At 39.0% G+C, this 14,883-nt stretch overlaps 1 protein-coding gene across 2 annotated transcripts in view; it reads right to left on the bottom strand.

Moving 5' to 3' along the window:
* Nucleotides 1-14,883, bottom strand: part of LOC140320059 (neuropilin-2-like) — a 109,146-nt gene that overhangs the window by 28,801 nt on the left and 65,462 nt on the right. For both annotated transcript variants that reach the window (XM_072397828.1, XM_072397829.1), the window contains exons 9-11: nucleotides 12,865-13,040; nucleotides 12,231-12,404; nucleotides 11,119-11,263 (exon numbers count right to left, since the gene is read on the bottom strand). In XM_072397828.1, coding sequence (XP_072253929.1) covers nucleotides 11,119-11,263; nucleotides 12,231-12,404; nucleotides 12,865-13,040 — 495 coding nt within the window. The remainder of the gene's footprint in view (nucleotides 1-11,118; nucleotides 11,264-12,230; nucleotides 12,405-12,864; nucleotides 13,041-14,883) is intronic.

Here is a 14,883-nt window from a genome sequence, read left to right as displayed (position 1 = left end):
AAGTGAAATCCTGCCCAGTGTTGTTTCTGTTTTCCCACATCTGCAGTTTTCTTCTTCATAACTCTCTCTCGCTGCTCTCTTTCTGTCACCCCTCCCTGAGGTATTTTGATATCCACTCGCCCCATGCTTCTGCATGCCCACAGCTCTTTTCATTGAGATTGTGTCTCTTCTTTTTCTTGTTTCTGTTGAACGGCTCTTTTTAGTGTTGTTTTATGCAGATTTTAACCACCAGCTCAGTAAACTTGATCACACTGTTGATTTACATCTTCTTCAGTTGCAGTGAAATGTTTCCATGACTCATATGGTGATGGCTCTGTCTGTGTGTGTCCTGTTTAGAGAGTAAACTGTTAACCTTTGCAACCCTTTAGTAATAGCTTTGAATTTTCTGTGGCGTCTGGGTTCATCCTGTCCTCTGCTGTGCATTGTGTATGTGCATCATTTTACTGAGTTTGCTCACAGTAAAAGTATGCAGGATTGTTATGTAAGCCGAAACACACACACACACAAATAGATACTCTCAGCTGCTGACATTAAGCTGTTTTAATTTGGTGCCCTTTACTGCTGTAATGAGCCCACACTGGGTGGGAGTGAAGGGGTGGGTAAGACAGAGAAACATAAGAAACACGGAGGATGGAACCTAATCCCTTCTACCTTCCACCCACAATTAGTGACCACATACAACTCCTGTCAGGCTCCTATTTCTACCTCCATCTCCCCTCCACCTGTCCGATCCAATCTTGTTTTCTGTCTCTTCTCCCCACTCCTTTACTTCCTCCGTTCCATATCCTCTTCATCATCTGTCATCCCCATACTCTTTCTATTCATCAAGGTCCTCTATGTAGCTACTGTAAAGGTCAGTGAAATAATTTGAATAAGTTACTTTAATTACAACATTTCCCATATTAAAAGAATGTAATACTGTTGCAGGAGGTTTTTCTTTTACTTGTTGTAGTGAAAGAGGCACTCTTTAGATGGGTCATCTACAGAAAACTGCCATGACTCCCTCGTACAAACACACGTATGTGTGCGCAGACACACACACTCACACATTCTCTAAACTGAGTAACAGAAGGTGTCGTGAGCCCACGGGCTCATTGTGAAGCTGCTGACTGGGTGGAACCAAACGGAAACAGAGAAAACTGTTCAATTATGGAAAGAGCTGTGGGTATAAATCTACCTGTGTCAGCGTAAATAATGACTACTGACATATTGTGTGAGTGTGTGCATCTGGGAAAAAGAGCGAATGTTGTTGTTCCTCACTTATTGGTGACATGCTGCACGTGTGTGTTTTCTTCATGACAGGTAAGCCCTTTTTATGGTACTCTACTGATAGTTCTTTATTTAGAATGGCTACAGTAATTGCTCCAAGTATCTAGCTTGTGTAAGTAGAATCTTCACAACTTAAATTCCTTCACAACTTTGACTATAGTGTGACACGAGATGCTTTAAACTATTCTCTTTTAGACTTACAGCACAGTAATTCAATATTTACAACTAAAAGTGTATTCCACATTTGGAAGCAGTTTTTAGTGACTGGAAACTTGGAAACTTGTAGGAGTATTTCCAGTAATGGAAGTACAGAGAGCAGGGCTGTTGAATGTTAAGTGTGACATCAAATGACAAGTGATGGCACAAAACACGAGTGTTTTTTGGATGAAACTCATCCCAGCAAACTGAATGCCAAATCTAATGACTATTCTTAAAAAGTAAAAGTGCAAGTTTGATTTGTGGGTAGCTTGAAGTGCGACAGTAATCATGACTTTTTCTAGGTTAAATGCCCAACTAGGTCATTGTTCAGCAACCTACCAATAATATCTGTTGTTATAGTAAGTGCTACACTGAACCATAACATTTTATGTCTCGCAGACATGTTGGAGAGTTACTGCTACCCCATTAATAATAAAACTAAGCATGTGACTGTGGTTAAAAAGCCACCAATGATGGAGCTTAAAGTGTGACTAAAAGGTACAGCCATGAGCTATACAGCTGACATGCTAAAAGGGAGGATGCTCTTCATGTCAGGAAACTACTAACAGTGAATTGCTCATTAGCCCATTGTGCCATCAAAGTACCACAAGGTACGTGATTGTAATTGTGGCTTTAAGAGTCAGGCATTGTACAACAACTGAGAAGATAAAAGCAGGCTGGGGGCAATGAAAGGCTTAAACTAAGCTACAAAGGAAATTAGTTTAAGAGTGGCAAAGAAACATTTGTATCAATGAGATCTCTGGAGATGGGAAGGGCAGCTTTCTATCTTACTAATAGCTAACTTATTATATTTATATTATATCTAACTTTTTTATGCGTGATCAGCAAGTATAGTGCAGCACTGATGAACTGCCAGTAAATCGTGGGTAATGAAAGATAAGTCTTCATGTTTCGTCATGGAAAACCCCATAATTACATTTTTGCATAAGGTATAAAGTAGCACTGAACAGATGGACAGACTGACAGAGGGGTGGATGGATAGAAGACATTGGAAATTGATGGAAAAAAAGATGCAGACATATCTGGGAAAAGTAGTAAAGGAATGGTGTGCCAAAGCTAAATATTTATATTGGAAAAGTTTGAGCCCTTTTGCAAACAGACATACTTAAACACAGAGTCAACCACAATGAACCTGAGCCCAAGCTTAAATGTTTCCATGTGTGATATGACAAGCAGGGAAAGAGAACGAATAGATCAACTTAACTGTCCGAAAGGAAATGAAACATTGTTGTATGTGGTTCAAAAAAGCTTATCCTCTGTGACTGTTTGCTTGATTTCCCGGCACTTAACCCGAAAACATTCTTATATCCTGCAAACGTGGCCTTGTGCCTCTGCAGTACGACAGGCCCAGGTCAGGGCACTGAACATCTGCAGTGGACAAAGAATTCTTCAACACCATGGCACACCAGTGCATTGTACTGTCAGGAATCACAATCTTAATCTGGCTGCTGGTTTAACACCTCTGTTTTGATTTGAATGATTAAAGAGGCATGAAAATCTTTGGGATTGCGGGAGTTTTCATAAATAATGAAAGCAACATGTATTGCTGGCAACAGCTTTATTTTGCTTTGGATTTAGATGGCTGAGACAAACAGGCGATAGATTTCTATTAAAAGAAAGATCTCTGCAGAAAAAAGTAAATGTGCAATAAAGAGTGGGGAGAGAAAGTATGGGTATAAAGGAGAGGAGTGAAAGTGATGACACTGGTGAGTGTGTGAGTGTGTGTCTGCAGGGTGGTTGGGCTTTGCTTCAGGGGCCTTGGCAGGAGACACAGTGAGTACAGCAGAAACCACAGAAATTTGAGCAAGGGCCCCGTATCTAACATTATTTTCCATTTTTCCATTTATTGCCAAGTGGCTTTGGGTGAAATATTAATCAGACATCAAGCTAATCAATATTTGATAGGACATAATCATGTGTTGTGTCTTTGCTTGTACCTTGAACACAACTACAACCGCTGTGTTTTGTGAGGATTCTTATTCCTTTTAAAGTATACTTCAGAGCAATATGATACATTTTTTTTCAACATGCTTTGAATAATTTCCACGCTAGTTAGTATTGGCCTCTGTTGAGTTTTTATAATCACATTACTTTCAATTCCCTCAGAAAGACAAGGAGTGTGTAAAGAATGGGGAAGGAGGAGCAGGGGAGAAATACTAGTGGGTGTAACTGAGGACACATCCCACCGATCACATGAATATATTTGAACTGGAGCCATGGCTCACATGTGATAATGATCAGCAATGCTGGACGTGACGCTCACTTGCTCACACGTGCACACACGCGCACACACGCGCACACACACACACACACACACACAAACACTTGGCAAGAATACCTGAGTGAAACTTGGAAAAGCAGAGCACCTCAAAATGTTCAAGAAAAATCAACAGTATGTCTCTCAAGGCTGCATTTGGTGTGTGTGTGTGTTTGTGTGTTTTCCTGATCTAACTCTGTCCAGATGAAAATGACAGAAAAAGGAAAGTCCTTTACTTTCATTTACTGCTGCATCTTACACAATAACCAATAAACGGGTTACCTGCAGTACAATCCTAACAGGAAATCTGTGGCATTATGCACTGACAGGAACATTCTGATTCACCTGCTCATAGCAATGATTAAAAAAAGATAATCTTAATAATCTCTGCTTTTCTAAAAACTGAGCCAAAATGAACAAGCAGTGGTAAAAAATTAGGTACATGATTCAATAGTTTGTAGAACCACTTTCGGTAGCAAGTAAGTGCTGCCATGTCCTTTTAGTGATAAGAGGCTTTCTCCTGCAACCCTTCCAAACAAGCCACACTTGTTCAGTCTTTTTCTAATTGGACTGTCATCAACTTTAACATTCAACATGCTGACTGACGCCTGTAGAGGCTGAGATGTAGCTATTTGTTGTTTTTTTAAAAATAATTTCTCTGAGCATTTATGTGGCCACGGAATGAACTTTTTACGACATCCACTCTCGGGAATCTATTCAACTTGTGAATAATCTTCTATCTCCAAATTATTTGGAAATGGCAGCAACAGCTGCTTCTCTAAGATCATTGCTGATGTCTTTCCTCCTTGGCACTGTATTACCACACCTGAATGCTCCAGAGCAGTTTGCCAAAACGTCTGCTTTTATCGAGGTGCTCACACTGACTGATGATCAATCAATTGCAGTCAAGTGCATCTGATTAGTAGCACCTGGCTGCTATAACCCTCCTAATTACTATTAACACAGTAAGAGTGGATTTGGTTTTTCACACACGGTTCTGCATTTTGACTTAATTTCTGTCAAATTAATAATGACCAAGTGTAATTTGCCATGTGTTGTTGTCAATCCAAGGTTTTAGTTGCCTAACTTTAACCCTTGGTATGGACCAGACTGTTTTTACTATGTCTTGTCAAGTATAACCTTTGAATCCAAAGAAGGTGTACTTTCTTTCTCACATTTCTGTATGTCTGTAGGTTAACCAAAGCTTTATAGTGACACAGTGAGTTTCATAGAGCCAATGCTATCATTGCCCCAACAGTTACTGACTAAAAATCATCAGTTAACTGAGATTGCAGTTCCCTCTTTGGGCAAATCATTGTGGTTTTGTTGTGTTTGGTTACAGTATCTAAGTTTCCTATGCTCATAGGAACTGCAGCAGCAGAAGATGAATATAGACAAAGCTTTTAGAAGCTACTTTAAGATTCTGGACATGAAACTTTCACTCTGTCTGTGTTTGTCACTTCCTCTCTGTTATTTTTCTCAATTACCACATAACATTGTAGTTTTTAATGGAGTTGAGAAACTAAGCATGTATTTAGTAACTAAGAACAAACCCTGATCTTTGTGCCAAACAGGTGGTGTTTGTGTGTGTGTGTATTTGTGTGTACATCTGTGCCTGCCTGCCTGCCAACAACTAGGTGTAGAGTGGAAAGGGATGAGAGTGTAGCAGATGTTCTGATAGCTCAGTCATTGAAAACATGAACAAAACTGGCAGCTTGTAAGCTCTCAGTTCACATCCAATAGTTGAGGTTACAAGACCTAAATTACATGTTGCCTCCATAGCTAGCGTGAATGATTGGAAATGAGCAGTAATATTCTGGCTTTTGTTTCTGTGTTTGCACCGAAGGTTTAGCACAATAATGAGATGCTAAACAACATTATTGTGTGCCCTGAAGAACCCTGTATCTGTAATTTTGAATTGGATTTTGAGATTGTCTCGCTCATGTGAGGAAATTGTTGGGTCAATTCACTTTATTTTATCATATGAAAACACAGCAGAAGTAGTAATGGAATTGCTATTTTTTGTCTTAACATTTGCATGGTAAATAAAGGCATCTTAAACAACACAAAAAAACTTATGTGCATGTTTTCTGGAGTACATGAGTAAATACCAAGACTGAACAGTTTTTTATTTATGCCAACAACCACACAGGAAGCTAACTTGGACACAAGTGGTTTTCTGTACAATGCAATTCTAATATTCATGTGCTCAAAAATAAGTCGTGGTCAAACGTGAATGAGGCAGACAGCCTCATCTTTTCCAAAGGGTGAAAAACACTTTATGAATATGATGGGTTATGTCACGGTCTCCTGTATGTAGATGAAAAAGTTGATGTTAGTTCTTTTCTCATTTTACTCTGTGGATTTCTTCCAATCTGTAACTCTGAGCGTTTGTCTGAATATATAGAAGCCCGCAAAAGCCCACTAGAAATGAATGTCTGCATTTTTCTTTGTGGTTGTGACCTATGTGCAAACAGCTGTGCTCAGTGGACTGAGGCTGATGCAGTGCTAAATATTTTATTTTCCTTCCAGAACTCAACACAACTGCTAGAACAAACACACACATGCAAAAGCAAAACAAAAGACGATGTTTTTCTCTTTTCAAATGTGCATTCTGTTGTTTTTATTTATAGTACTAGGAAAATAATAGTTCATCTCTGACAAGTGAGATCATGTGTTTTTCTGTATCATTATTACATTCAGATTAGTTACAATTAGAGCAATTCAAAGGATGAGTGAAATTTAAGATGTGGGTTTATCTCACTGTGAGGCTATATTTATAGGATAGTAGCAGGAGCAGTTGCTGTGGTGTTCATGTGAAGTGGGAATGAACTGTTATCATCTCTAATGCACAGATTAAATCCAGAGGGCAAACATCTGGCATGCAGACATAGACAGCCAGACCAGCGAATACTCCAGCAGTCAAGATGTTGATCTTTTCAGTAATGCCTGCTGAAATGATGTGCATTAGATGCAGTTAGAAATACTGTGTATGGATATAATAAACACAGCCAGTGAGACTGCAGTCAGTTTGACTGGACATATAAGGGCAAAGTCATATCTTTTCTATTAATATTTAAGTTTCAGTGTGATTTTACTATGCCCGGGGATATTTACCTACCTAATGTTCCTACTTTTTTTTCCCTCAGTCAGTTGAAAATCAAAATGAAAAAAGGCTGCCACCAGGAAAAAAAGAATATATAAGAGATGTCACCTTTATGTGCTTTAATTATACTTTCTGTTCACTGGGAGTGTTGAAATGGTGTATAAAAGGACAATGTTTAAAGGGACGAACTGTAAAAAAAAAAAAAGTGTAAAAGGACTGAAACTGCTGAAATAAAAAATACATACAAAAAAGGCACAATAAATGAAATATCTATGCCAATAAATGTTACAAAAGTCATATGAAAAATCATTTTGTGAAATGTGAATTGTATTGCTATATCTGCTTTAATTTTTAACTGTATTCATTTGACTTTTTCTGTTAACATCTGTTTAATTTGTCATGTATTTGGTATTATTTCTCCAAGCCCATTTATTTCTGCATCTCCTTTTTACATTTCCCGTTGGGCTCATTTTTTCTCTCCGCATGCACACACATTCAGAAATAAAGAACTGTATTTATCAGTCGAAGCCAGCAGTCCATGTCTGTAGCACTGTCAACACTGTAGCCAGATTTACAAAGAGTCCGAGCTCTGTTGAGCCATGTATTCCTTTAACTCTCACAGTCAGATTTCATGAGCTTCTTTACCAATAAAATTGTTTCTATCAGAGAGAAGATTAATGGAATCCTTCCCACTATTATCACTGATGTATCATCAAGTAGAGCAGCTTCATAAGTATCTTTCGAACCTGATTTGTATTTAGACGGCTTCTTTCCAGTCGATCTCTCTGAGCTAACAACAGCAATAGTCTCTAGTAAAACAAAAATAGTTGCAGCTCAACTTTGTGATCATTTACACAGAAATAATCTGTTTAAAGAGTTTCAGTCAGGATTCAGAGTGCATCATAGCACAGAAACAGCACTGGTGAAAGTTACCAATGATCTCCTGTTAGCTTCTGATAGCGGACTTGTTTCTGTGCTTGTCCTGTTGGATCTCAGTGCTGCATTTGATACGATCGATCACAGCATTCTGTTACAGAGACTTGAACATGTTATTGGGATTAAAGGAACTGCATTAGGCTGGTTTAAGTCATATTTATCTGATAGATTCCAGTTTGTTCTTGTAAATGAAGAATCTTCCTCACATGTTGGAGTAAGTCATAGAGTTCCTCAGGGTTCTGTGCTTGGACCGATTCTTTTTACTTTATACATGCTTCCATTAGGTAACATTATCAGACAGCATGGCATAAATTTCTATTGCTATGCTGATGATACTCAGCTGTACTTATCTATGAAACCAGATGAAACCAATAGGTTGGTCAGACTACAAGCATATCTTAAAGACATAAAGACCTGAATGTCTCACAACTGTCTGCTCCTAAATTCAGACAAACAGAAGTTGTTATCTTTGGGCCTGAGCGCTTCAGGGAAAAACTATCTGGCTATATACACTATATATATTTTTTATGTATGTAACGTTGCAAAAACTTCCTGGTTGCATGACTGACTGGTCGGAATGCTGTTACCTCAGCAGTGACAGGCACTGTGGCGTGAGCATGCTCACATTGTGTGATGGCGGAGAATGATTTGATTTAGAAATTTTCAATTTCACAGCGATACATACCAATCAGGCAGTGACTCCCAACACAGGAGGCAGCATGACACCTATTCCAATACCAGTGGTATAAACCTGAGGCAAAGCACCTGCTTAATACCAATACATTAGAGATTGATGGGAACAATCCAGAAGAGAACAGGATGAAGCCCCACCACGAGCTGATCTGAGGGTAATTAAATGCTCACAATAAGTAATAAATATTACAGTGACTAAAGCAACAAAACATCACGGACACTCACACCTTCAAGAGCAACGGAAGTCAGATAACAGGGCGTGCACTCAACACTGGAGGAGAGCTCAAAGCATGAGAGATACGTAAACTGACATCTAGCGTTTATATACTGCAAGCAGAGACCTGATTGGTCAGTAATTGCAGCAGTCAAGAAACTCAATACATTTCCTGCCACAAGAGCACTTTGCTCTCAAACTGCAGGTTTACTTGTTGTTCCCAGAGTTTCTAAAAGTAGAATGGGAGGCAGAGCCTTCAGTTATCAGGCCCCTCTCTGTGGAACCAGCTGCCAGTTTGGCTTCAGGAAACAGACATCCTTTCTACCTTTAAGATTAGACTTAAAACTTTCCCTTTTGATAAAGCTTATAGTTAGGGATGGCTCAGGTAATCCTGAAACATCCCATAGTTAAGCTGCTATAGGCTTAGACTGCTGGAGGACCTCATCTGTCACACCTTTCCTCACTTTGCTCTCTTTTTCCCCCCCTTTTATTTCCTCATATGACATTATGTACATTTGGCATCATTGTGGTCATCAACTTGTATTTCCCTGTTCCCACAGGTATCCTTTGAATGGTGTTATGGTGTTTGTTGTCCCCTCTTTTCTGTCCTGTCAAACCCAGCTGGAGTCTGGTTCTGCCAGAGGTTTCTCCCTGTTAAAAGGGAGTTTCAGTGCAATCTGTTGATTTCCTTAGCTAGGAAATTGTTTTTGAATTGACTTTGTAAGTATGACGTGGATTCATTTTGAATTCAATTAATTGGATTACAAATTGGACTCTAATTGGCTTGAATTGGAAGTGCCTTGAGATGACATTTGTTGTGATTTGGTGCATATATAAATAAACTGAATTGAAACTAAATTGAATGCCTGTTGGGAGCAGGTCATTTCCAGTTCTTGTCTTCACCTTTTATATGTCACAATGCGAGTAAAGTAAGATCTGATGGCGCATGGAGAAAAGAAAATGAGGCTGGCCATAGAAACACCATTTTTAGAGGACCATTGCAAAATAAGTAGAGAGTTTTAGTGAAGAGGACATCATTTATATGCCGTTAGCGTTTCAGATCTAATTATGGGGACTATGACTTTATGTTTTATTTTAAAATGCAGCACAGGGCATTAAAATGTCACAACCATAATGACAAGGTATCCTTTGTCTCCACTTCATTAGGTGTTGAATTTCTACAGCACATCATTACTGCACAAATTTATAAATGTAACAGAATCTGTACAGTGGCTTACTTTATTTCCAAAGTTACTATGCAACTAAGAAAAAAATAGCTTGCCATAACTAACAAGGTCTGTACAATGCAAGCATGTTATAATGAATTGTACTTACACAGCTCAGTAAAGTTACATATAGACTAATGGCCTGCATTCATCACTCTACACACACGACATGCTAAATCACCACTTAAACTCACAGCTGGTCGAGAAAAAATGGCCTTTTATTTTCAACATAACTGATCATGGATTCATCACGAATACCATAATTCAGCACACTATGTAGTGCAGCTAATCCGTTACTACACAATAGCAACATGTTGCTAACTTAATAGACTCTGAGCACAATGTATTACACAGCTGGCCACTATTAGTTAAAGTCCCATGACCTAGACATTTTAATCCCTGTCCAGACATGTTCAAAAGCCTCCTATGGAGCAACGTGATTAACTTCAGCCACAAGAATATGTGCAGGATGAGTAAGAGCAAGTATATGCACACAGACACACATATACATGTACAGTACAGTACATATACCCACAAAGACAGAGACAGGAAGCTGCAACAGCAGATTAAAATACAAAGATGAGCTGTAGCGCAAGAAACAATCTCTCAGGAGGCCACCTTATACTTTTATAAATATAATAGACATTGAATTGTTGTGCTTTAATTCTGTATCAAATGAATTAATTTCCTGTCAGTATTTCCTGTCTCATAATGTTATGTACTCTTTTATTTACAATTTTGATTAAGTTTCTCAAATCTCACTCTTTAACAAAGTTTCCAGATCATGTTACACAGTATCAGATATGATATAAATCTATCATGCTGTAATACACTTTCTTTGTGATATAAACTACAACAAAAAGACTTCAAGATAGATAATTCATTTTATATAATTCTTATACAAAAAATAGCATGTTTAAATTTAAACTATTTAAGCCTATTAAATCCTTTCCCATTGCTAAGAGTACGAAGTTTACCTTTCGTGCTCTTGGGGCTGCAGTGCATTGAGAACTACCACTACCTCCCAGGGACTACACTGGATTCAACAGGATGTGTTGGATCACAATTTCTGAGATTGAAGTGTTTAAATTTTGACCGGTGTAATAGGACTTCACTTTGTAGTACATTTCTTCTGTTTTATCTTCATGTGCCATCAACAAGTGCGCTCATCCCTCTGCTACCATGTGTGTGCTCTTACCGGGCAGGTCGCAGCCGAGAACCTCCATCCTCATGCCGATCCCAGCAGGGGACCACCGTTCTGGGAAAACTCTGATGTGCTGAGCGATGATCTCATCAAACCTCCGCACCTCTGGAGTATCATAGTGGCTGTTCCCTTCAAATATCTGAGCAAAGAGATGAAGAAACAGTGTTAACTGTTGTTTCATTTTTTCCTTCACAGAAAACAGCTACCAGCCACAAAGCTGTCACACTGGATCAAAAATCAAAGGGTTTTAATACTGAGGTCCATCATGTAAAAACTTAAAAATTAAGCTGAGGCAGAAAGATTTTCTAGATTTAGATATTCCACTCCATTCCTTTCAAAACTCACTGTCAAACAATATGAAAACAGTACGCCAGTCTGAAGTCATACAACACAACCCATCAGTATTATTTTCTGGCTCAGTATGATGTGTCATAAAAATGACAACTGAAAGCATGTAGCCTTTGATTTTCCAATGTTTTGGGTAGCAGACTTTATCATGAGCTTAAAGCTGACTGCACCAGACTGCTGTTGGTTTCATTAACTGAGCTGTGTCTTCTGTCTTCTGTGCTTTCAGAGTTTTAAAAACCTATGATGAATTTCCCAGGACACTCATTTAAAAAGACAGGCAGATGAGAGAGAACAGGATTTTAGCATCAGGAGAAAATCCAGGCACTCAATGGTACTATTAAAGCGTTTTAAGACATAGTCTCAGACAGGAAAACGAAGTGCCCTGTCTCACGGTGCGTTAGGCTGCCAGCAGCGTTGAGTGGCGATGCAGGAAAGACATTTTTAATTAACACCCGTGAGAGACAAATAGGGGATGAATGAGCAAGTGGATGAAAGACAGAGACAGTACAGGATTAAGAGAGAGGCAAAGACAGAAGTGAGAAGAGTGAAGTGATTAAACTGAATTATTATCAGAGCTGAGGCTGGAATAAAATGACTTTTTTTGACAAGAATGAGAGAGAGGAGGCAAAGAAGGGGGAGGACCAAGTTGAGAGACAGCTATAAATACACTAAATGTGGGACATTGGCACTCAGAGGACAGGGAGTTCCAATGTATTTCTTAGACAGAGAGAGATGATATGTGTGTTGCTTTTGTTTACCTTAGCAAACCCAGTCTTGCTGTCAGTGATGTACTTCCAGTCTTTACCACTCAAGCTGTATGCTAGTTTGTACTTTCTGACAAATGCTCTGTTCTCAGCACTGGTGCTGCCCTCCAGCCCTCTTGCACCCTGGGTAATAATGCCACGCACCATCTTGGGCACACCGAGGTCCACCTGAAAACACAGAAAATCACTGTTATTATTGTTTGTTCATTCTCCGGGTGGAACGTCAGATACTGACTTTTCATTTGCTGGTTATACCAACACGCAGAGCAAGGAGGTCTCACTTTGGGGGTGTCCAGGTGGGAAAGGGATTTTAGACTTTGGAGCTGAAAAGCAAGTTTTTTGGTTGCAAGTTCATGAATATAATTCAAAGAATGGTTCAGAGAGTTTTTTGTGTATTTAGGTGACTTAAATGTAGAAGGTAGTTTATGCTATTTGGGTAATGATTTGTTGAATAAATTATTTTTTTAGCACTATCAAAAAGACTGAAAAGACACTCCAACTAGTCAATCGACCCTTCCTCCAGCCCTCGAGCCCAACTTACAGTCTCTTTGACTGAAGAGAGCAAGCGTTTAGTCCTATGAAGCATGATGTGATATAAATAGAAAAAAAGGAAGTTAGAGTTACATACCTGCAGCCACTCCTCTCCAGCTATGGGTTGTGTTGGGTTGGGAAACCAGCCTGACCGGCTGGCCACCAGCCTGGCTGCTCCCATGGAGCCATGGATGTCCCTCATAGAGGATGCAGAAATTTGGGAGTCAGGAAGCAGTCCAGACAACATGCCCTGCAGCTCTGAGCAGGGAGCATCTGAACATGAGACAGAGAGAAAGAATACTTTACACTACTGATGGGCAATTTTCTAAAATGTTAAGAGAACTTTATGCTTGTTTTCTTAAGCTGAAGGCAGAAAACGTGATTTGAGTTAATTTTCACAGGGTTATGACGCTCAGCACACAACAGGAATCTTTTTTATATATTTTTTTCTCAGGAGCTAAAGGATGATATCAGCCCTGGATATGTTGCGTTTTCACTGAGGTCAAAAGTTCAGGGAAGATCAAACATACCAAGTCTGCTGAAGTTTTTTTTCTTGCCAGAGTTTCGACACTGCTACACTTAGCTGACAGGAAGCGCTCTTCACTTGTTTTAATATATAATCTGCCAAAGGTATTCACTTCTATTTGTTTTTGGTTGTTTTTTATTTAAGCTTTAGAGCATAGCTACTGTGAAAAGATCAGAGTTTAACACTTTATTTACTGATTTCACTGCTTTCTGGTCAAAATTGGATTGTGGATATTAAATATGAGGTGACTAGGACAGAAAGGTAGAATCAGAATGATGAAAAAATTCCACCAATCAGAAATGATCAGCTCTACAAGCCTCACTCCAAAGGTTCAGGGTAGTCTGAAAGGTACTGCTGCCGTATCAATGCTCTTTTTTAGCAATTCAATTTCTCCCTCAGAACTCTTTTTAGCCTGTGGTTACTGTGGTTAAAATGAGCTGAGAAAAGAACCTGGTTTCTGGAAAAGGTTCCAGTGGTTATGCTACTTCAAGTCCAAACAAGAAAAATGAAAAACATTAGATTTTTACTTGGGTGAATTTAAAAGATGTCAGAGGAAGTTCTGTTTTTTTTTTTGTCCATTTCTTTAAAGTTTATTTCCTTTTGAATACGTTTTAGGCATCAAAACAGCTAAGGGACTAATAAAGTTTGTGCACCTTGCATGTTAAAAAAAACTGAGGCTAAAGAAAGAGAATGCATTAAAACTTGACACAAAGGGATCCTGATCCAGATTACATCAATCTAAAACATACAATTATAAAGGCCAAACTGTTCCACATCCAGACTGGCTAACTGAGGTTCATGCACCCCTTACACAAAAGTTTCGCTCTAATCTTGTTTGATCGTGACACAAATTGTTAAGGCGATGGCTGATGTATTACATTCTGCAGCCCCACTGAGCTGCTTTCCTTCACCCTGTTTCATTATTTTTCCTTCCTGCTGCTGCAAAGTAGATGCATAACTTTAACCAAGGAGCTAAAGGGGATTGTGCATGGGGGATTGAGCCAGAGATCTCCCAAATGGAAGAACTAAATAAAAGCATGTTGCAGATCAAAGAGATTCTGTTTATTACACAGAAAAATGTGTTTTAATCCAAAAAGCATCAAAATATAGCATTGCCATTAATAATGACAGACAACAACGGGGCATCAAACAATGTGGCCACTTCTGTTTGAAAATTCACAGTGAAAATATGATGGCTGAAAAAAAGATGTGAAGTCAGAGGAAGAGGGAACATACAAGACAAAAGGGAGGAAAGAGGAGTTCAAGGATCCTGAGGAGACAAAAAGATGGACAAATGGTTTAACAGAGAGAAGGACTGAAAAGATAGAGAGTAAGCAGAGAGAATGAATACAGGTAGAAAGAGATGCACACAGAGAGAAAGAAGGAAAGAGTGGGCCGACAGCAAGTGCTGACGGTGATTGATGGTGACATTCTTCAGGTCTTGAATGTTTAATGCCATGACGTTTGCAACATTGCCTCAGTATAGTGAATAATGTATTAACAATAAACAACACCAGCCAGAGGCACACTCGATGAACATTCACAAAAACTCTACCACTGCTTTGTTTTATACTTTTGCCTCTGTACTTT

The sequence above is a fragment of the Leuresthes tenuis genome, unplaced genomic scaffold (assembly GCF_036924035.1).
Source record: "Leuresthes tenuis unplaced genomic scaffold, fLeuTen1.0.hap1 SCAF_12, whole genome shotgun sequence".
NCBI lineage: Eukaryota > Metazoa > Chordata > Actinopteri > Atheriniformes > Atherinopsidae > Leuresthes > Leuresthes tenuis.
Note: the sequence above shows the minus strand (reverse complement) of the source record. Positions and strands in the feature narration are given on the sequence as shown.